Consider the following 22,646-nt stretch of genomic DNA (forward strand, 5'->3'; position numbering starts at 1 on the left):
CTATAGGGGAAGGCAGGCGGGGTAGGGGTCGTCCTCGAAAGGGTTGGAGAGAGGGGGTAAAGGAGGTTTTGTGGGTAAGGGGCTTGGACTTCAAGCAAGCGTGCGTGAGCGTGTTAGATAGGAGTGAATGGAGACGAATGGTACTTGGGACCTGACGATCTGTTGGAGTGTGAGCAGGGTAATATTTAGTGAAGGGATTCAGGGAAACCGGTTATTTTCATATAGTCGGACTTGAGTCCTGGAAATGGGAAGTACAATGCCTGCACTTTAAAGGAGGGGTTTGGGATATTGGCAGTTTGGAGGGATATGTTGTGTATCTTTATATGTTTATGCTTCTAGACTGTTGTATTCTGAGCACCTCTGCAAAAACAGTGATAATGTGCGAGTGTGGTGAAAGTGTTGAATGATGATGAAAGTATTTTCTTTTTGGGGATTTTCTTTCTTTTTTGGGTCACCCTGCCTCGGTGGGAGACGGCCGACTTGTTGAAAAAAAAAAAAAAAAATATATAATATATATTTTTTTTTTTTCAACAAGTCTGCCGTCTCCCACCGAGGCAGGGTGACCCAAAAAAGAAAGAAAATCCCCAAAAAGAAAATACTTTCATCATCATTCAACACTTTCACCACACTCACACATTATCACTGTTTTTGCAGAGGTGCTCAGAATACAACAGTTTAGAAGCATATACATATAAAGATACACAACATATCCCTCCAAACTGCCAATATCCCAAACCTCTCCTTTAAAGTGCAGGCATTGTACTTCCCATTTCCAGGACTCAAGTCCGACTATATGAAAATAACCGGTTTCCCTGAATCCCTTCACTAAATATTACCCTGCTCACACTCCAACAGATCGTCAGGTCCCAAGTACCATTCGTCTCCATTCACTCCTATCTAACACGCTCACGCATGCTTGCTGGAAGTCCAAGCCCCTTGCCCACAAAACCTCCTTTACCCCCTCTCTCCAACCGTTTCGAGGACGACCCCTACGTCGCCTTCCTTCCCCTATAGATTTATATGCTTTCCATGTCATTCTACTTTGATCCATTCTCTCTAAATGACCAAACCACCTCAACAACCCCTCTTCTGCCCTCTGACTAATGCTTTTATTAGCTCCACACCTCCTCCTAATTTCCACACTCCGAATTTTCTGCATAATATTTACACCACACATTGCCCTTAGACAGGACATCTCCACTGCCTCCAACCGTCTCCTCGCTGCTGCATTTACCACCCAAGCTTCACATCCATATAAGAGTGTTGGTACTACTATACTTTCATACATTCCCTTCTTTGCCTCCATAGATAACGTTTTTTGACTCCACATATACCTCAACGCACCACTCACCTTTTTTCCCTCATCATATATATATATATATATATATATATTTTTTTTTTTTTTTATTATCACACCGGCCGATTCCCACCAAGGCAGGGTGGCCCGAAAAAGAAAAACTTTCACCATCATTCACTCCATCACTGTCTTGCCAGAAGGGTGCTTTACACTACAGTTTTTAAACTGCAACATTAACACCCCTCCTTCAGAGTGCAGGCACTGTACTTCCCATCTCCAGGACTCAAGTCCGGCCTGCCGGTTTCCCTGAATCCCTTCATAAATGTTACTTTGCTCACACTCCAACAGCACGTCAAGTATTAAAAACCATTTGTCTCCATTCACTCCTATCAAACACGCTCACGCATGCCTGCTGGAAGTCCAAGCCCCTCGCACACAAAACCTCCTTTACCCCCTCCCTCCAACCCTTCCTAGGCCGACCCCTACCCCGCCTTCCTTCCACTACAGACTGATACACTCTTGAAGTCATTCTGTTTCGCTCCATTCTCTCTACATGTCCGAACCACCTCAACAACCCTTCCTCAGCCCTCTGGACAACAGTTTTGGTAATCCCGCACCTCCTCCTAACTTCCAAACTACGAATTCTCTGCATTATATTCACACCACACATTGCCCTCAGACATGACATCTCCACTGCCTCCAGCCTTCTCCTCGCTGCAACATTCATCACCCACGCTTCACACCCATATAAGAGCGTTGGTAAAACTATACTCTCATACATTCCCCTCTTTGCCTCCAAGGACAAAGTTCTTTGTCTCCACAGACTCCTAAGTGCACCACTCACTCTTTTTCCCTCATCAATTCTATGATTCACCTCATCTTTCATAGACCCATCCGCTGACACGTCCACTCCCAAATATCTGAATACGTTCACCTCCTCCATACTCTCTCCCTCCAATCTGATATTCAATCTTTCATCACCTAATCTTTTTGTTATCCTCATAACCTTACTCTTTCCTGTATTCACCTTTAATTTTCTTCTTTTGCACACCCTACCAAATTCATCCACCAATCTCTGCAACTTCTCTTCAGAATCTCCCAAGAGCACAGTGTCATCAGCAAAGAGCAGCTGTGACAACTCCCACTTTGTGTGTGATTCTTTATCTTTTAACTCCACGCCTCTTGCCAAGACCCTCGCATTTACTTCTCTTACAACCCCATCTATAAATATATTAAACAACCACGGTGACATCACACATCCTTGTCTAAGGCCTACTTTTACTGGGAAAAAATTTCCCTCTTTCCTACATACTCTAACTTGAGCCTCACTATCCTCGTAAAAACTCTTCACTGCTTTCAGTAACCTACCTCCTACACCATACACTTGCAACATCTGCCACATTGCCCCCCTATCCACCCTGTCATACGCCTTTTCCAAATCCATAAATGCCACAAAGACCTCTTTAGCCTTATCTAAATACTGTTCACTTATATGTTTCACTGTAAACACCTGGTCCACACACCCCCTACCTTTCCTAAAGCCTCCTTGTTCATCTGCTATCCTATTCTCCGTCTTACTCTTAATTCTTTCAATTATAACTCTACCATACACTTTACCAGGTACACTCAACAGACTTATCCCCCTATAATTTTTGCACTCTCTTTTATCCCCTTTGCCTTTATACAAAGGAACTATGCATGCTCTCTGCCAATCCCTAGGTACCTTACCCTCTTCCATACATTTATTAAATAATTGCACCAACCACTCCAAAACTACATCCCCACCTGCTTTTAACATTTCTATCTTTATCCCATCAATCCCGGCTGCCTTACCCCCTTTCATTTTACCTACTGCCTCACGAACTTCCCCCACACTCACAACTGGCTCTTCCTCACTCCTACAAGATGTTATTCCTCCTTGCCCTATACACGAAATCACAGCTTCCCTATCTTCATCAACATTTAACAATTCCTCAAAATATTCCTTCCATCTTCCCAATACCTCTAACTCTCCATTTAATAACTCTCCTCTCCTATTTTTAACAGACAAATCCATTTGTTCTCTAGGCTTTCTTAACTTGTTAATCTCACTCCAAAACTTTTTCTTATTTTCAACAAAATTTGTTGATAACATCTCACCCACTCTCTCATTTGCTCTCCTTTTACATTGCTTCACCACTCTCTTAACTTCTCTCTTTTTCTCCATATACTCTTCCCTCCTTGCATCACTTCTACTTTGTAAAAATTTCTCATATGCTAACTTTTTCTCCCTTACTACTCTCTTTACATCATCATTCCACCAATCGCTCCTCTTCCCTCCTGCACCCACTTTCCTGTAACCACAAACTTCTGCTGAACACTCTAACACTACATTTTCAAACCTACCCCATACCTCTTCGACCCCATTGCCTATGCTCTCATTAGCCCATCTATCCTCCAATAGCTGTTTATATCTTACCCTAACTGCCTCCTCTTTTAGTTTATAAACCTTTACCTCTCTCTTCCCTGATGCTTCTATTCTCCTTGTATCCCATCTACCTTTTACTCTCAGTGTAGCTACAACTAGAAAGTGATCTGATATATCTGTGGCCCCTCTATAAACATGTACATCCTGAAGTCTACTCAACAGTCTTTTATCTACCAATACATAATCCAACAAACTACTGTCATTTCGCCCTACATCATATCGTGTATACTTATTTATCCTCTTTTTCTTAAAATATGTATTACCTATAACTAAACCCCTTTCTATACAAAGTTCAATCAAAGGGCTCCCATTATCATTTACACCTGGCACCCCAAACTTACCTACCACACCCTCTCTAAAAGTTTCTCCTACTTTAGCATTCAAGTCCCCTACCACAATTACTCTCTCACTTGGTTCAAAGGCTCCTATACATTCACTTAACATCTCCCAAAATCTCTCTCTCTCCTCTGCATTCCTCTCTTCTCCAGGTGCATACACGCTTATTATGACCCACTTCTCGCATCCAACCTTTACTTTAATCCACATAATTCTTGAATTTACACATTCATATTCTCTTTTCTCCTTCCATAACTGATCATTTAACATTACTGCTACCCCTTCCTTTGCTCTAACTCTCTCAGATACTCCAGATTTAATCCCATTTATTTCCCCCCACTGAAACTCTCCTACCCCCTTCAGCTTTGTTTCGCTTAGGGCCAGGACATCCAACTTCTTTTCATTCATAACATCAGCAATCATCTGTTTCTTGTCATCCGCACTACATCCACGCACATTTAAGCAACCCAGTTTTATAAAGTTTTTCTTCTTCTCTTTTTTAGTAATTGTATACAGGAGAAGGGGTTACTAGCCCATTGCTCCAGGCATTTTAGTCGCCTCATACGACACGCATGGCTTACGGAGGAAAGATTCTTTTCCACTTCCCCATGGACAATAGAAGAAATAAAAAAGAACAAGAGCTATTTAGAAAAAGGAGAAAAACCTAGATGTATGTATATATATATATGCATGTGCGTGTCTATGAAGTGTGACCAAAGTGTAAGTAGGAGTAGCAAGATATCCCTGTTATCTTAGCGTGTTTATGAGACAGAAAAAGAAACCAGCAATCCTACCATCATGCAAAACAGTTACAGGTTTTTGTTTCACAGTCATCTGGCAGGACGGTAGTACTTCCCTGGGTGGTTGCTGTCTACCAACCTACTACCTACATATATATATATATATATATATATATATATATATATATATATGTACACAGTGGTCCCTCGCTTTTCGTAGTTCTCAGCAATCGTAAATTTTGCCGATCATAGGTGTATTTTCGTATAAACATGGACTCGCTTTTCATAGGTTGACTGGCGAATAGTAGTTCCGGGACGCGTATGCACGGTGTGAGCCGGGGCAGCCTCCCAACCCAGCCAGTCTGGCATTGTTTACCAGTGAGTGAAGGTCCCCTCAAGTGCTTCTACGAAATATTTCATAATATTCCACTCATTTTAGTGCTTGCAAGTACTAAATAAGCTACCATGGCTTCAAAGAAAGCTCCTAGTGCCAAGCCTGTGGTAAAGAAGGTGAGAAATATGTACAGTGACAGTCTTGGGCCATTTTAGGGAAGTGTTAGAGATGCCAGAAACAGAGCTCTCTCCACAGTTACTTTGTGAGACAAGAGTAGAGTGACTCTCAAGGTGGTCCTAGTGGCATTAAGAAACAGAGAAGAGAAGCAACCCCAGAGAAGCAATTGGTACCTGAGGTGTTGCTGGAAGGGGATTCCCCTTCCAAACTGTAAACAATCCAATCTCTCTCCTCCTCCAGTCTCCCATACACTAAGAAGAATCTCCAATAAAGGTAAGTGTTAAGCTATTAATGTTTCATTCATCATTTCCCATTGTATTGTTTATGTACTACATGTATATTTCATGTAAAAAAGTTTTTTGTTTTAATGCTTCTGGGTGTCAGTAACAGATTAATTAATTACATTATTTCTTATGGGGAAAATTTATTCGCAGATCGTAAATTTCGTTTATAGTAACGGCTCCAGGAACGGATTAATTACGAAAAACGAGGGACCACTGTATATATATATATGTATATATATATATGTATTATAGGTAGTAGGTTGGTAGACAGCAACCGCCCAGGGAGGTGCTACCGTCCTGCCAAGCGAGTGTAAAACGAAAGCCTGTAATTGTTTTACATGATGGTAGGATTGCTGGTGTCTTTTTATTGTCTCATACACATGCAAGATTTCAGGTATGTCTTGCTACTTCTACTTACACTTAGGTTACACTTCACATACATGTACAAGCATATATACATGCACCCCTCTGGGTTTTCTTCTATTTTCTTTCTAGTTCTTGTTCTTGTTTATTTCCTCTTACCTCCATGGGGAAGTGGAACAGAATTCTTCCTCCGTAAGCTATGCGTGTTGTAAGAGGTGACTAAAATGCCAGGAGCAAGGGGCTAGTAACCCCTTCTCCTGTATATATTACTAAATGTAAAAGGAGAAACTTTCGTTTTTTCTTTTGGGCCACCCCGCCTCGGTGGGATGCGGCCGGTGTGTTGAAAGAAAGAAGAAATGTATTTTAGGTAGTAGCTTGGTAGACAGCAACCGCCCAGGGAGGTGCTACCGTCCTGCCAAGTGAGTGTAAAACGAAAGCCTGTAATTGTTTTACATGATGGTAGGATTGCTGGTGTCTTTTGTCTGTTTCATAAATATGCAAGATTACAGGTATGTCTTGCTACTTCTACTTACACTTAGGTCACACTACACATACTTGTACAAGCATATATTTACACACCCCTTTGGGTTTTCTTCTATTTTCTTTCTAGTTCTTGTTTATTTCCTTTTACCTCCATGGGGAAGTGGAACAGAATTCTTCCTCCGTAAGCCATGCATGTTGTAAGAGGCGACTAAAATGCCAGGAGCAAGGGGCTAGTAACCCCTTCTTCTGTATATATTACTAAATGTAAAAGGAGAAACTTTCATTTTTCCTTTTGGGCCACCCTGCCTTGGTGGGATATGGCCGATGTGTTGAAAGAAAGAAAGAATATATAATTTTTTTTTTTTTTTTTGAGATTCTTTTGTCCTTTCAGGAATTAGCCAAGCTCCTATTGTTGACTCCACATGAAACTGAAGAGGTAGTAGCAGGGTGTGAACGTAATGGCTACTCAAAGCGTCTTAGTACTAGAAAGGTACTATTAATTTTTCTGTAAGAGCGAGAAGTTTTGAGGATGAAAATCACTTTTATTAGAAATACAGTATAATTGTTGATACAGGTCACAGGTGGTAGCACAGTACCATGTACACACTGAATTTCACAACCTTGTCTTGTCTTGGATATATAATGTGGATTGAATACCAAAGTGATGACCATAATTTGTAATGTGTATGTTTGGTTATTGCAGATTATACAACATAGGATGCTGGTAGTTATACTACTTTGTTTTTTTGCCAGGTGAAATTCTCGGAGTGTGCGCAAAATCTAACCATCGGTTCATTTATACGCTGTTGGGACGTGTCTGTGGGTACGCTGGTGAAGAATGGCAGTGTCTCGGTGCTTCCAGTTGAATTAAAAGAAGACTTGCCCTCGGAGAAGAAGCTAAGGCTTGGTAAATATTGATTATACAGCAATTTTAATTTTTAACCTAATTCAGTACTACATACTGTACAGGTTGCCCTTCCTTTATGCTATTTTGCCTTGTGTGAATTTGCTCTCATGCGATGACCCTCTGGCTGACAGTAATTCACTATAAACTGTTTAAATTTACTTGAATGTAATAACCCAAGCCCAGTACCACTTGTTTTTTTAACAATATCATGAGAAGGACTTGAAGAAGAAAAAATTGGTTTGAGAAATTAAATGCATATATTTTGAATGAAATTCTATGGTTAGTTTTCATTTTCAGTGTTTTCCACCAAGTCAAAAAAATAAATGCCTGGCCAGAAAAAATTGGGTTGCAATAGCAGGAGAGTTGGGGCTAGGGGTTAGAGGGAGGGAGGAAATAGTAGCAGGATGATAAGTATTCACGGGCTCATGATATATGCATATCACTCCAGACAGGACAGGCCGGTTAGTTGGTTGGTGTTTTAGGAAGGAGGTAGGGTATAAGGAAGGAGGAATATATTGAATTTTGAATTTAACTATATTCTCATATTTTTTTTTTTTTAACCAGTTGCATATTTTTTTTTTTAACAAGTCGGCCGTCTCCCACCGAGGCAGGGTGATCCAAAAAGAAAGAAAATCCCCAAAAAGAAAATACTTTCATCATCATTCAACACTTTCACCTCACTCACACATAATCACTGTTTTTGGAGAGGTGCTCAGAACACAACAGTTTAGAAGCATATACAGGAGGGCCCCGCTTTACGGCGTTCCGCTTTACGGCGTTCCGCTAATACGGACATTTCAAATTATGACCAAAACTCACTATACGGCTCCCCCCACCTGACTTTCTAATACGGTCACCGTGCCCCACCCTGTTTGTTTACATTCTCCATGAGCTCAGTAAGCACTAAGTCTCTCCATTTTGTCTGGAAACTCCAAAATTTCAAATGTTTTTAAAAGTTATTTCATATTTTATATATACTCTGATAATTATACTTATGTATACCTGTACCTAAATAAACTTACACACATCAAGTCATTTAAATGTCGTATATTACGTTAATATACACATTTTCATTAATCCATCCATGATATTTTTTTCAAAATTATATAATAAACACGATGCATAACATATAAATAAGATAAATACACCCCACAGTAGAATAAATAAACATAAATGTGAGCTGTGTAGCAGACGACTTGCACAAGTGGTGATAATAACAATACTGAGTCTCATTAAATGTCGTATATTACGGTAATATACACATTTTCATTAATCCAGCCATGATATTTTTTTCAAAATTATATAATAAACACTATACATAACATATAAATAAGATAAATACACCCCACAGTAGAATAAATAAACATAAATGTGATCTCTGGTAGCAGACGACTTCCACAAGTGACGCCATAATAACAATAGTCACGGAGTCTCATTAAATGTCGTATATTACGGTAATATACACATTTTCATTAATCCATCCATGATATTTTTTTCAAAATTATATAATAAACACGATGCATAACATATAAATAAGATAAATACACCCCACAGTAGAATAAATAAACATAAATGTGATCTGTGGTAGCAGAGACTTCCACAAGTGGTAATAATAACAATAGTCACGGAGTCTCATTGTTTTGTTTACTCTGTGCCTGGCCTGTCACCTCTCATGTATTCATTCTTTCTCTCTCTCATTTATTCGTTTTATCTCATTTACTTACTCCTGACCCTACATTAAGACTACAAATATTTTAAGGTAAGTAATGAGTGAACTGTATATACATTTTATCGCTCTGGGATGCTTAAATATCATAGAATAGTATGTGTGGGTGGGGTGGCCTGGTGAAATAGCCTGCCTATTACAATACATACCACACTTGATTTCTTACAATAAATACTACTTGTCTCACCCTAGATTAAGACTATAAATATTTTAAGGTAAGTAATGAGTGCACTATGTGTGTATTGTACCTTTTTATTGTTTTTTGATGCCTGGTTCTATTGCTAACTTAATATATGTTAGTGTAAACTTGTTATCTAGTGTTTGTATGCATTTATAAGTGGAAAAAAAGGGTGTTCCACTTTACGGCGATTTCCGCTTTACGGCGGTAGCCTGGAACCTAACCCGCCGTATAAGTGGGGCCCTACTGTACGTATAAAGATACACAACATATCCCTCCAAACTGCTAATATCCCGAAACCCCTCCTTTAGAGTGCAGGCATTGTACTTCCCACTTCCAGGACTCAGTTGCATTTACTGTATTTTTATTATATCACTGTTTGTTGACTATCTGGTTTGTTTATAACTCTTTGGTAAAAATAAGCAAAGAAATATATAAAAAACAAAAAATCAGTACTGTTTTCTGACTATATAGATTTTGATAATTGTAAACTAGTTTTTTCCTCCATATTTATGTGAAAAAAAAAATGCGTAATCAAACCTTATTGTGGCCTTTCCAAACCTCAATTTGACGAAGTGACACATGAATTTTGGGACTATAATTTGCACTTTAGTCATTGGAAGTTTTGATATAGTACTTAGAATCAGGCCATATTATGTGGTATAGACACTCTTGTCTGTCCAGTTCATTCAAGCTAAAGTGGTTATGTCATGAGACAAAAATGTTTTGGTCTCTAATTATTCTTTGTAATGGTTGTTCCTACCTTTCGCCATTCTTATTTCAAAATTTATTCTATAATTATTAATGACATAATAAAAAATTTGAGATTCTGTAAGGGTAAAACCTTAATAATGAATATATATTTGTAGTCATTTGTAGCAAACACTTTGCAACTTTTTACCCGAACTTAATGTACTGTTCATGTGTCCAGTTTCATGAATGTTTTTAATTTTTTTTTTATATATATATTGTATACAAATTTTTCTTTCCAGGTGAATTCCTGTATAGATGGTCATGGCATGGCGAGAGTGTGAAATTGTTCAGCAAGACTGTGGAGGCCAGTGGTGCAAACTTGGAGTCATTGCTTCACTTGGCTCTCATACATTGGTCCCTCAGTCCTCAACCAGATACAGTGGCTGTACTCCATTTTGGAACCATTATACATGTACTCTCTGCATTAGCAGGTGAGACTGACAATGTAAAGACTTTTCTTCTTAGGATTCTCTTGGTATTTTCTTTTTCAAGTTAACGCTTTAATTATTTTTGCTATTTCTAACAGTGAAATGGAATTCAAGAAGAAGATAAGTAGTCAGTGTTACAATCACTGGAAATCTTTCTTTCTTTCTTTCAACAAACCGGCCATATCCCGCTGAGGCAGGATGGCCCAAAAAAGGAAAACGAAAGTTTCTCTTTTTAACTTCAGTAATGTATACAAGAGAAAGGGTTACTAGCCCCTTGCTCCCGGCATTTTAGTCACCTCTTATGACACACATGGCTTACAGAGGAAGAATTCTGTTCCACTTCCCCATGGAGATAAGGAATAAACAAGAACAAGAACTAGCAAGAAAATAGAAGAAAACCCAGAGGGGTGTGTATATATATGCTTGTACATGCATGTGTAGTGTGACCCAAGTGTAAGTAGCATGACGTACCTGAAATCTTGCATGTTTATGAGACAGAAAAAAGACACCAGCAATACAACAATCATGTAAAACAGTTACAGGCTTCCATTTTACACTCACTTGGCAGGATGGTAGTACCTCTCTGGGTGGTTGCTGTTTACCAACCTACTACCTAGAAAAAACAAAGTTATCTAATTTTTTTTATTTTTTCAGGTGATAAAGTTCTCTGTGATATTGCTGAACAGAGTAAGTGGTGGAATGCAGTGAGGGACAAGTTGGTAGCATCCACACAACCCTACCACGCATTCATGGCTGCACTTCTTTGTAGAGGCACCCATGCCAACCTTGAAACACACTCGCATCAGCCTGAAAAGAACGAAGGAACTGAGCCAAGCAAGATGGATGTTGACCAAGCTGCCGAAGTCTCATATCCTTCATTGAATGACTGGGAAAGTTTGTCCATGGAGATGGCAGAGTGGAATTTAGTGCTGTGGCAGCTGGAATGTCTAATGCCACTGAGTCAACTCCTGTCACTCTTGCCACCAAATGGCTCAGAAAGAAGACTAAAACTTGAAGTCTCTGTCAAAGCTTTGCTTGATAAGGGTAAAGGTATGTGAAGTATTCCAGCATTTGAAGATTGAATGTATTGCATTTTCTCAATAATATTTTTTTTTTTTTATTAACACACAAAGCCTTCTCCCACCAAGGCAGGGTGGCCCGAAAAAGAAAAACTTTCATCATTCACTCCATCACTGTCTTGCCAGAGGTGCGCTTACACTACAGTTATAAAACTGCAACATTAACACCCCTCCTTCAGTGTGCAGACACTGTAAATCCCATCTCCAAGAATCATGTCCGACCTACCAATTTCCCTGACTTCATTCATAAATGTTACCTTGTTCACACTCCAACAGTACAAGTTCTAAAAACCATTTGTCTCCATTTGCTCTTATCTAACATGTTCATGCATGCTTGATGGAAGTCAAAGCCCCTCGCACACAAAACCTCCTTTACCCCCACTCTCCAACATTTCCTAGGCCGACCCCTACCCCGCCTTCCCTCCACTACACATTTATACACTCTTGAAGTCATTCTATTTTGTTCCAGTCTCTCTACATGTCCGAACCATCTCAACAACCCCTCCTCAGCCCTCTGGATAATAGTTTTGGTAATCCTGCACCTCCTCCTAATTTCCAAACTACAAATTCTCTGCATTATATTCACACCACACATTGCCCTCAGACATGATGTCTCCACTGCCTCCAGCCTTCTCCTTGTTGCAATGTTCACCACCCATGTTTCACACCCATATAAGAGTGTTGGTATAACTGTACTCTCATGCATTCCCTTCTTTGCTTCAGTGGACAAAGTTTTTTTGTCTCCACAGACTCCTAAGTGCACCACTCACCTTTTTCCCCTCATCAATTCTATGATTCACCTCATCTTTCATAGATCCATCTGGAGAGAGAGAGTTTATCTGGAGAGAGTTCCGGGGGTCAACGCCCCCGCGGCCCGGTCTGTGACCAGGCCTCCTTAGGTCAGTGTCCCAGGATATGATTCACCTCATCTTTCATAGATCCATCTGCTGACACATCCACTCCTAATTTTTTTTTTTTTTTTTTTTCAACAAGTTGGTCGTCTCCCACCGAGGCAGGGTGACCCAAAAAAGAAAAAATCCCCAAAAAGAAAATACTTTCATCATCATTCAACACTTTCACCACACTCACACATTATCACTGCTTTTGCAGAGGTGCTCAGAATACAGCAGTTTAGAAGCATATACGTATAAAGATACACAACATATCCCTCCAAACTGCCAATATCCCAAACCCCTCCTTTAAAGTGCAGGCATTGTACTTCCCATTTCCAGGACTCAAGTCCGACTATAAGAAAATAACTGGTTTCCCTGAATCCCTTCACTAAATATTACCCTGCTCACACTCCAACAGATCGTCAGGTCCCAAGTATCATTCGTCTCGTATCATTCGTCTCCATTCACTCCTATCTAACACGCTCATGCACGCTTGCTGGAAGTCCAAGCCCCTCGCCCACAAAACCTCCTTTACCCCCTCTTTCCAACCCTTTCGAGGACGACCCCTACCCCTCTTTCCTTCCCCTATAGATTTATATGCTTTCCATGTCATTCTACTTTGATCCATTCTCTCTAAATGACCAAACCACCTCAACAACCCCTCTTCTGCCCTCTGACTAATGCTTTTATTAACTCCACACCTTTTCCTAATTTCCACACTCCGAATTTTCTGCATAATATTTACACCACACATTGCCCTTAGACAGGACATCTCCACTGCCTCCAACCGTCTCCTCGCTGCTGCATTTACCACCCAAGCTTCACATCCATATAAGAGTGTTGGTACTACTATACTTTCATACATTCCCTTCTTTGCCTCCATAGATGACGTTTTTTGACTCCACATATACCTCAACGCACCACTCACCTTTTTTCCCTCATCAATTCTATGATTAATCTCATCCTTCATAAATCCATCCGCCGACACGTCAACTCCCAAGTATCTGAAAACATTCACTTCTTCCATACTACTCCTCCCCAATTTGATATCCAATTTTTCTTTATCTAAATCATTTGATACCCTCATCACCTTACTCTTTTCTCTGTTCACTTTCAACTTTCTACCTTTACACACATTCTCAAACTCATCCACTATCCTTTGCAATTTTTCTTTAGAATCTCCCATAAGCACAGTATCATCAGCAAAAAGTAACTGTGTCAATTCCCATTTTGAATTTGATTCCCCATAATTTAATTCCACCCTTCTCCCGAACACCCTAGCATTTACTTCTTTTACAACCCCATCTATAAATATATTAAACAACCATGGTGACATTACACATCCCTGTCTAAGACCTACTTTTACCAGGAAGTAGTCTCCCTCTCTTCTACACACCCTAACCTGAGCCTCACTATCCTCATAAAAGCTCTTTACAGCATTTAGTAACTTACCACCTATTCCATAAACTTGCAACATCTGCCACATTGCTCCTCTATCCATTCTATCATATGCCTTTTCTAAATCCATAAATGCAATAAAAACTTCCCTACCTTTATCTAAATACTGTTCACATATATGCTTCAATGTAAACACTTGATCTACACATCCCCTACCCACTCTGAAGCCTCCTTGCTCATCCGCAATTCTACATTCTGTCTTACCTCTAATTCTTTCAATTATAACTCTACCGTATACTTTTCCTGGTATACTCAGTAAACTTATTCCTCTATAATTTTTACAATCTCTTTTGTCCCCTTTCCCTTTATATAAAGGAACTATACACGCTCTCCGCCAATCCCTAGGTACCTTCCCCTCTTTCATACATTTATTAAACAAAAGTACCAACCACTCCAACACTATATCCCCCCCTGCTTTTAACATTTCTGTCATGATCCCATCAGTTCCAGCTGCTTTACCCCCTTTCATTCTACGTAATGCCTCACGTACCTCCACCACACTTACATTCTGCTCTTCTTCACTCCTAAAAGATGGTATACCTCCTAAATATCTGAATGAATTCACCTCCTCCATAATCTTTCCCTCCAATCTGATATCCAATCTTTTGTCATCTAATTTGTTATCCTCATCACCTTACTCTTTCCTATATTCACTTTTAATTTTCTTCTTTTACATACCCTACCAAACTCATTCTGCAACTTCTCTTCAGAATCTTCCAAAAGCACAGTGTCATCAGCAAAGAGCAACTGTGACAACTCCCACTTTGTGTTAGATTCTTTATCTTTTAACCCCACACCTCTTGCCAACACCCGAGCATTCACTTCCCTTACAACCCCATCTGTAAATTTATTGAACAACCATGGTGACATCACGCATCTCTCTCTAAGGCCTACATTTACTGGGAAATAATCTACCTCTCTCCTACATACTCTAACCTGAGCCTCACTATCCTAAAAACTCTTCACTGCTTTCGGTAACCTACTTCCTATTCCATACATCTGCCACATTGCCCCCCTATCCACCCTGTCAGTCACCTTTTCCAAATCCATAAATGCCACAGAAACCTCTTTACCCTTATCTAAACACTGTTCCCTATACATTTCACAGTAAACACTTGATCTACACACCCCCCTACCTTTCCTAAAGCCTCCTTGTTCATCTGTTATCCTACTCTCCGTCTTACTCTTAATTCTTTCAATAATAACTCTACCATACACTTTACCAGGTATACTCAACAGACTACTACTACTTTCAATGCACCTGCTGTATCCCACCGAGGCTGGGTGGCCCAAAAGAAAAAACTAAAGTTTCTCCTTTTACATTTAGTAATATAGTCAGGAGAAGGGGCTACCAGCCCCTTGCCCCTGACAGTTTAGCTGCCTCTTATGATGCACATGGCTTACGGATGACGAATTCTGTTCCACTTCCCCATGGAGATAAATGGAAATAAGCAAGAACTAGTAAGAAAAATAGAAGAAAGCCCAGAAGGGTGTGTATATATATGCTTGTACAGGCATGTGTAGTGTGGCCTTAATGTAAGTAGAAGTAGCAAGATGTACCTGAAATCTTGCATGTTTATGAGACAGAAAAAGACACCAGCAATCCTACCATCTTGGAAAACAATTACAGGCTTTCATTTTACACTAGCTTGGCAGGATGGTACTACCTCCCTGGGCAGTTGCTGCCTGCCAACCTACTACCTATGACTCAACAGACTTCTTTCAATGTACCAGCCGTATCCCACTGAGGTAGGGTGGCCCAAAAGGAAAAACGAAAGTTTCCCCTTTTAAATTTAGTAATATATACAGGAGAAGGGGTTACTAGCCCCTTGCTCCCGGCATTTTAGTCGCCTCTTACGACATGCATGGCTTACGGAGGAAGAATTCTGTTCCACTTCCCCATGGAGATAAGAGGAAAGAAACAAGAATAAGAACTAGAAAGAAAATAGAAGAAAACCCAGAGGGGTATGTATATATATGCTTGTACATGTATGTGGAGTGTGACCTAAGTGTAAGTAGAAGTAGCAAGATGTACCTGAAATCTTGCATGTTTAAGAGACAGAAAAAAGGACACCAGCAATCCTACCATCATGTAAAATAATTACAGGCTTTCGTTTTACACTCACTTGGCAGGACGGTAGTACCTCCCTGGGCAGTTGCTGCCTACTAACCTACTACCTAGGACTCAACAGACTTTTTTTTTATTTTTATTAACACACTGGCCGATTCCCACCAAGGCGGGGTGGCCTGAAAAAGAAAAACTTTCACCATCATTCACTCCATCACTGTCTTGCCAAAAGGGTGCTTTACACTACAGTTTTTAAACTGCAACATTAACACCCCTCCTTCAGAGTGCAGGCACTGTACTTCCCATCTCCAGGACTCAAGTCCGGCCTGCCGGTTTCCCTGAACCCCTTCATAAATGTTACTTTGCTCACACTCCAACAGCACGTCAAGTATTAACCCTTAAACGGTCCAAAGAGATTGACGTTCAAATTCGTAGTGCTACAAAAGTAGATCTACTTTTTTTTACATATTTTCAAATATAACAAAAAAAAAAAATGTAGGTAAAAGTTTTTTTTACGTTTTCAAATGTAAAACAAAAAAGATCTACATTTTTTTACATACTTTCAGATGTTGAAAAAACGTATATATACGTTTGGACCATTTAAAGGTTAAAAACCACTTATCTCCATTCACTCCTATCAAACACACTCGTGCATGCCCGCTGGAAGTCCAAGCCCCTCGCACACAAAACCTCCTTTACTCCCTCCCTCCAACCTTTCCTAGGCCGACCCCTACCCCGCCTTCCTTCCACTACAGACTGATAAACTCTTGAAGTCATTCTGTTTTGCTCCATTCTCTCTACATGTCCGAACCACCTCAACAACCCTTCTTCAGCCCTCTGGACAACGGTTTTGGCAATACCGCACCACCTCCTAACTTCCAAACTACGAATTCTCTGCATTATATTCACACCACACATTGCCCTCAGACATGACATCTCCACTGCCTCCAGCCTTCTCCTCGCTGCAACATTCATCACCCATACTTCACACCCATATAAGAGCGTTGGGAAAACTATACTCTCATACATTCCCCTCTTTGCCTCCAAGGACAAAGTTCTTTGTCTCCACAGACTCCTAAGTGCACCGCTCACCCTTTTCCCCTCATCAATTCTATGATTCACCTCATCTTTCATAGACCCATCCGCTGACACCTCCACTCCCAAATATCTGAATACATTCACCTCCTCCATACTCTCTCCCTCCAATCTGATATCCAATCTTTCATCACCTAATCTTTTTGTTATCCTCATAACCTTACTCTTTCCTGTATTCACTTTTAATTTTCTTCTTTTGCATACCCTACCAAATTCATCCACCAACCTCTGCAACTTCTCTTCAGAATCTCCCAAGAGCACAGTGTCATCAGAAAAGAGCAACTCTAACAACTCCCACTTTATGTGTTGTTCTTTATCTTTTAACTCCACGCCTCTTGCCGAGACCCTCGCATTTACTTCTCTTACAACCCCATCTATAAATATATTAAACAACCACGGTTATAAACAGACTTGTTCCCCTATAATTTTTGCACACACTTTTGTCCCCTTTGCCTTTATACAAAGGAACTATGCACACTCTCTGCCAGTCTCAAGGTATCTTACCCTCTTCCATACAGTTATTAAATAAAGCACCAACCACTCCAAAACTATATCCCCACATGCTTTTAACATTTATATCTTTATCCCATCAATCCCAGCTGCTTTACCCCCTTTCATTGTACTCACTGCCTCATGAACTTTCCCCACTTTCACAAGTGGTTCTTCCTCACTCCTACAAGATGTTATTCCTCCTTGCCCTGTACACGAAATCACAGCTACCCTATCTTCATCAACATTTAACAATTTCTCAAAATATTCCCTCCATCTTCCCAAAACCTCTATTTCTCGTTCCCTAGGCTTCCTCATCTTATTAATCTCACTCCAAAACTTTTTTATTTTCAACAAAATTTGTTGATAACATCTCATCCACTCTCTCATTTGCTGTCTTTTTTCATTGCTTCACCACTCTTTTAACCTCACTTTTTCTCTCCATATACTCCTCCCTCCTTGCATCACTACTACAATGTAAAAATTTATCATATGCTAACTTTTTCTCCCTTACTACTCTCTTTACATCATCATCCAACAATCACTCTTCTTCTCTCCCACACCAACTTTCCTGTAACCACAAACTTCTGCTGAACAGTCTAACACTATTCTTAAACCTACCCCATACATCTTTGACACCATTGTCTATACTCTCACTAGCCAATTTATCCTCCAGTAGTTGTTTATATTTTTACCCTAACTGCTTCCTCCTTTAGTTTATAAACCTTCACCTCTCTCTTACTTGCTGCTATATTTTCCTTGTATCCCATCTGCCTTTTACTCTCACTGTAGCTGCAACTAAAAAGTGATGTGACATATCTCTGGCCCTTCTATGAAAATGTACATCCTAAAGTCTGCTCAACAATCTTTTATCTACCAATACACTACTGTCATTATGCCCTACATCATATCTTGTATACTTACTTATCCTCTTTTTCTTAAAGAAACAATTAATGTTTAAAACTGTAATGGGGATAACTAATATACCCATATGCTTTTTACAGGTTATGTTGCAGAGCTGGTTGCAAACTGGTTTATAGGTTCTGGTTTGCCTTTAACTACCATTGAGAAGCTTCTCGTGCAACAAGATGTGTTCAGAAAATCCAAGGAAAGGGAGGATATGGAAGTTGAGAGTGTTGTTGACAAAGTGGCTGATGATAATCTGAAGTATTCCCCAGATTCTGCAGAAGTTACAGAGGAACTCAGGGCAGATGTTGAGACCTGTGAAGAAATTGATGGTAAGTGCTATGAAATCTTGTTGGGATTCCAAACCACCTTGAGAATTGAATCCCTCTACCTTGGTATCTTGCATCCTATCCAAGAATACTGTGTGTATAGTAGGGCCCCACTTATACGGCAGGTTAGGTTCCAGGTTACCGCCTTAAAGCAGGATGCCATTTTTTTCCTCTTATAAATGCCAGACAGTAAGCTTACACTAACTTACATTAAGTTAGTATTAGACTAGACATTAAAAAACACAGTACAAAGTAAAATACACGCACAGTACACTCATTACGTAACTTAAAATATTTGTAGTCTTAATGTAAGGTGAAAGATGAGTCGTATTTATTTGTAGGAAGTCAGGTGCAGGAAGTAAGGTAGCCAGTCAGGGCAGCCCACCCCACCCCACCTGACACCACCTCACCCACATGTAATGTATACAAACAGATGCATCTGCTTTGGGTTGATACACATTCATTCCCATGTCTGTGAATCGTATACCATAATACAAACACTTTACATTGTGTACAAGTTGTCTCCATGTTGATACAGTAGAATAAATAAAGAGGAACACTCCCATTCTCTTGTCCCACTATTTTTAGAAGAAATGAAGCTGTGAGTGAAGGCATATGAAGGTTACCCCCAGTAACATTATAGTGTACACATTTTCTCTGATGTTGGGCTGGAGAAAACGCTATTCTTGCCATCCCTCCTACAAGTCGCCTGGCTACCACATCTCATATTTATGTTAATTTATTCTACCGTGGGGTGTATTTATCATGTTTATATGTTACGTACCATGTTTATTATATAATTTTGTAGAAAATATCATAGATGGATTAATGGAAATGTCTATATTAACGTAATATACGACGTTTAATGTCCCCAAGAGATTATTATTATTAATATGGCATCAAGAGTAGAGAGAGACTTAGTGATTTTAATGTGTACCTGCATGCCAGTGTGTAAGTATGTTTAGGTACAGGTACACAAAAGTATAATTATCAGAGTTCACATAAAATATGCAATAGCTTTAAAACACTTGAAATTTTGGAAAGTTTCCATGCACAATAGAGAAATGGGCTCATGGAGAAGGTAAACAAACCGGGTGGGGCTCGCCGCATAAGAAAGATGGGTTGCCGTGTAGCGAGTTTTGGTCATAATTTTAAATTGCTGTAGTAATGGAATGCTGTAAGGCAAAACACATTTTCCAAGATATTTTCAACACGTCTATGACATCAAAGCAGAGGCATATACTTCTAGAGTTATTTTTAACCTCTCTTTTATTTCGTGCTGTCTTTTTTCTCCCAACAAAATTTCCTCCATATAACTATTAATTTTGAACATCTTATGTGAAATTTACTTTTTATGGGGTGGACTGGTAAGTTGTCAGAAGGCCACGACCAAATACAGTGGACCCCCGGTTTACGATATTTTTTTCATTCCAGAAGTATGTTCAGTTGCCAGTACTGACCGAATTTGTTCCCATAAGGAATATTGTGAATTAGATTAGTCCATTTCAGACCCCCAAACATACACGTACAAACGCACTTACATAAATACACTTACATAATTGGTCGCATTGGGAGGTGATCGTAAAGCGGGGGTCCACTGTAATTGTAAGCTTCACCGAGTCTAAATCTTTGCACATTACGCATGTTTTACTTTAACTTTACACCACTTAAAATTTTTGCAATATTTTCAGAACTGCTGAAAAGAGTTGGTGAAAAATTTCCACACTCAGTAGCAGGTGATTCTATATTTACAAACATGGCTTGGGAACTAGCAGCAGCCTGGCACAAGACTCCTGATGACACCAGTATGCTCTCCAAGGCTTTGACTCACATTACGAGAATAAAGAATTCTCACATCAGACATGGTATGCCATGTGGTCATTTTACTGTGAATTTATTTTAATTTTCATCTCTCTCAAAGCTTATGTCAGATAGGCACTTAAGAGTCTGTTTAGATTAGATGTACTGGCTATAAATAAAATACTCAGTCACACACTTTGTGTTGGCAGCAAGCAGCGAGACAAATTAAAACCCATCCTGTGTACCACTGCAGTATGTCATTACTTGTGTCATAGGTTTACAAATGACTTGTGATAACCACAAAAAAATTATATTAGTCTACATTTAGATTGGCTTTATTTTTATTTCAGTTATTAATAACATTTACTGCTTTCCACCAAGGTAGTGACTGAAAGAAGAAAGTTCATTTTCCATCTCTCATTCCCTAGCTGCCTTCCAGAAATGCAGTCCTCATATTACGAATGATTCACCGGGCATTTTCAAGCTTATTTCAGAGTATTTGTCTTTGCTACTGATTTTTTTTTCCCAGGAGTGTCTTTAATGATATGGGAGACATGGGTGAGCCAGTGCGTGCAAGCTGCATCGAGTCTTATGGAAAAGGTGGGTCGGTTACCAAAAGACAGACTGTGCCGACGCGACTTGGGCCTTGGAGAACACAGCTTAGCACCCATGTTTCATATTGCCTTAGGAATACTAGAGCAAATAATGAATGTAAGTTGCATTTCTGCATTCGTAAATAATAATTCCGTTCAGTCATACAAAATATGATAAATTGGGGTGTTAATACCCCTTTTGAAGTGAAAAATATTCTTAATTTATTTTGACTTGGAGAAAGGATTGGGATTATGAAATCAGTATTTTGTTGCTAGGGTGAAATACCACTGTGATAATTAAATTGGCTGGCTTTTCAGCACTGGAAACATTCCTTAAATAATTTATAGAAAATATTCTTTGAGCTGCACTGTTCATAACCATTTATATGCATTTCTGTTGTAAGGCAAATGTAGTGTGCGAGGTTGAGAAGCCACTGGTACTATCAGCTGACAGATTTTGGATGGGTCAAGTGGGTTCCCCAGCATTAGTGGAGGTGACTATCATGCAGAAGATGACTTGTTACGACCTGGTTTACCTGCATTACCAGTTGTTGTCTGTTCTCTACCTCATATCCCAGCACAACCTGAAAGGTTTCAGACCTCTGACATGTTTTGATGGCAAGGTAAGTGTTAATATGTCTATTCAATTTATGTAAATTATGTTAAAAAAAATTGCATATCTTTTGTAATTTTTTCATCAAGGAACTTTTATCAAGCAAAATTTTTTGTCTCTTACTGGACTTATTGATAGTGCTTCATATAATTTTGTTTTGTTCAATCAGACTTCTTCAGATGTTATCCTTCATCAAACAATTCAGTCCGTGAACCTCATTCTTTGCAAGCTGTTAGTTTGTACTTTCTGCTCTTGTGATATTATTATTATTATTATTATAATCAAAGAGAAGTGCAAAGCCACAAGGGCTATACAGCGCTGCTGCTCTTGTGATAGATATCACCATATTAGTGTGGGGAAGTTACCTTTACCGTGTTTAACTGATGGCTCTTGAAGATAGTTCTAGAGCTGTCAGTGATGGACATGATTAAACTGTACTTACATGTCAAAACTTTTAGTAATTTCATCTTGCTTCAAAAGCTGAATTAATGGTAAAAGCAAAGTGGAATTTTCTTGTGATTTGGTTGCATGATATTAATGTATTACACATTGTTAATAATCAACTTATATCCTTATTGATGGGTTACCTGGGCTAACCTTATTGATGGGTTACCTGGGCTAACCTTATTGATGGATTACCTGGGCTAACCATATTGATGGGTTACCTAGGCTAACCATATTGATGGGTTACCTGGGCTAACCATATTGATGGGTTACCTGGGCTAACCTTATTGATGGATTACCTGGGCTAACCATATTGATGGGTTACCTAGGCTAACCATATTGATGGGTTACCTGGGCTAACCTTATTGATGGGTTACCTGGGCTAACCTTATTGATGGGTTACCTG

General features: G+C 39.5%; 1 protein-coding gene across 1 annotated transcript in view; it reads left to right on the plus strand.

Annotated features, from left to right (window-relative positions):
• Rab3-GAP (Rab3 GTPase activating protein) overlaps window positions 1–22,646 on the plus strand; it is a 74,135-nt gene that overhangs the window by 38,694 nt on the left and 12,795 nt on the right. The window contains exons 15-22 of the mRNA XM_053779268.2: window positions 6,873–6,971; window positions 7,235–7,388; window positions 10,285–10,476; window positions 11,128–11,523; window positions 18,560–18,793; window positions 20,482–20,655; window positions 21,120–21,301; window positions 21,588–21,806. Coding sequence (XP_053635243.2) covers window positions 6,873–6,971; window positions 7,235–7,388; window positions 10,285–10,476; window positions 11,128–11,523; window positions 18,560–18,793; window positions 20,482–20,655; window positions 21,120–21,301; window positions 21,588–21,806 — 1,650 coding nt within the window. The remainder of the gene's footprint in view (window positions 1–6,872; window positions 6,972–7,234; window positions 7,389–10,284; window positions 10,477–11,127; window positions 11,524–18,559; window positions 18,794–20,481; window positions 20,656–21,119; window positions 21,302–21,587; window positions 21,807–22,646) is intronic.

Source organism: Cherax quadricarinatus, chromosome 29 (assembly GCF_038502225.1).
Source record: "Cherax quadricarinatus isolate ZL_2023a chromosome 29, ASM3850222v1, whole genome shotgun sequence".
Taxonomy (NCBI): Eukaryota; Metazoa; Arthropoda; class Malacostraca; order Decapoda; family Parastacidae; genus Cherax; species Cherax quadricarinatus.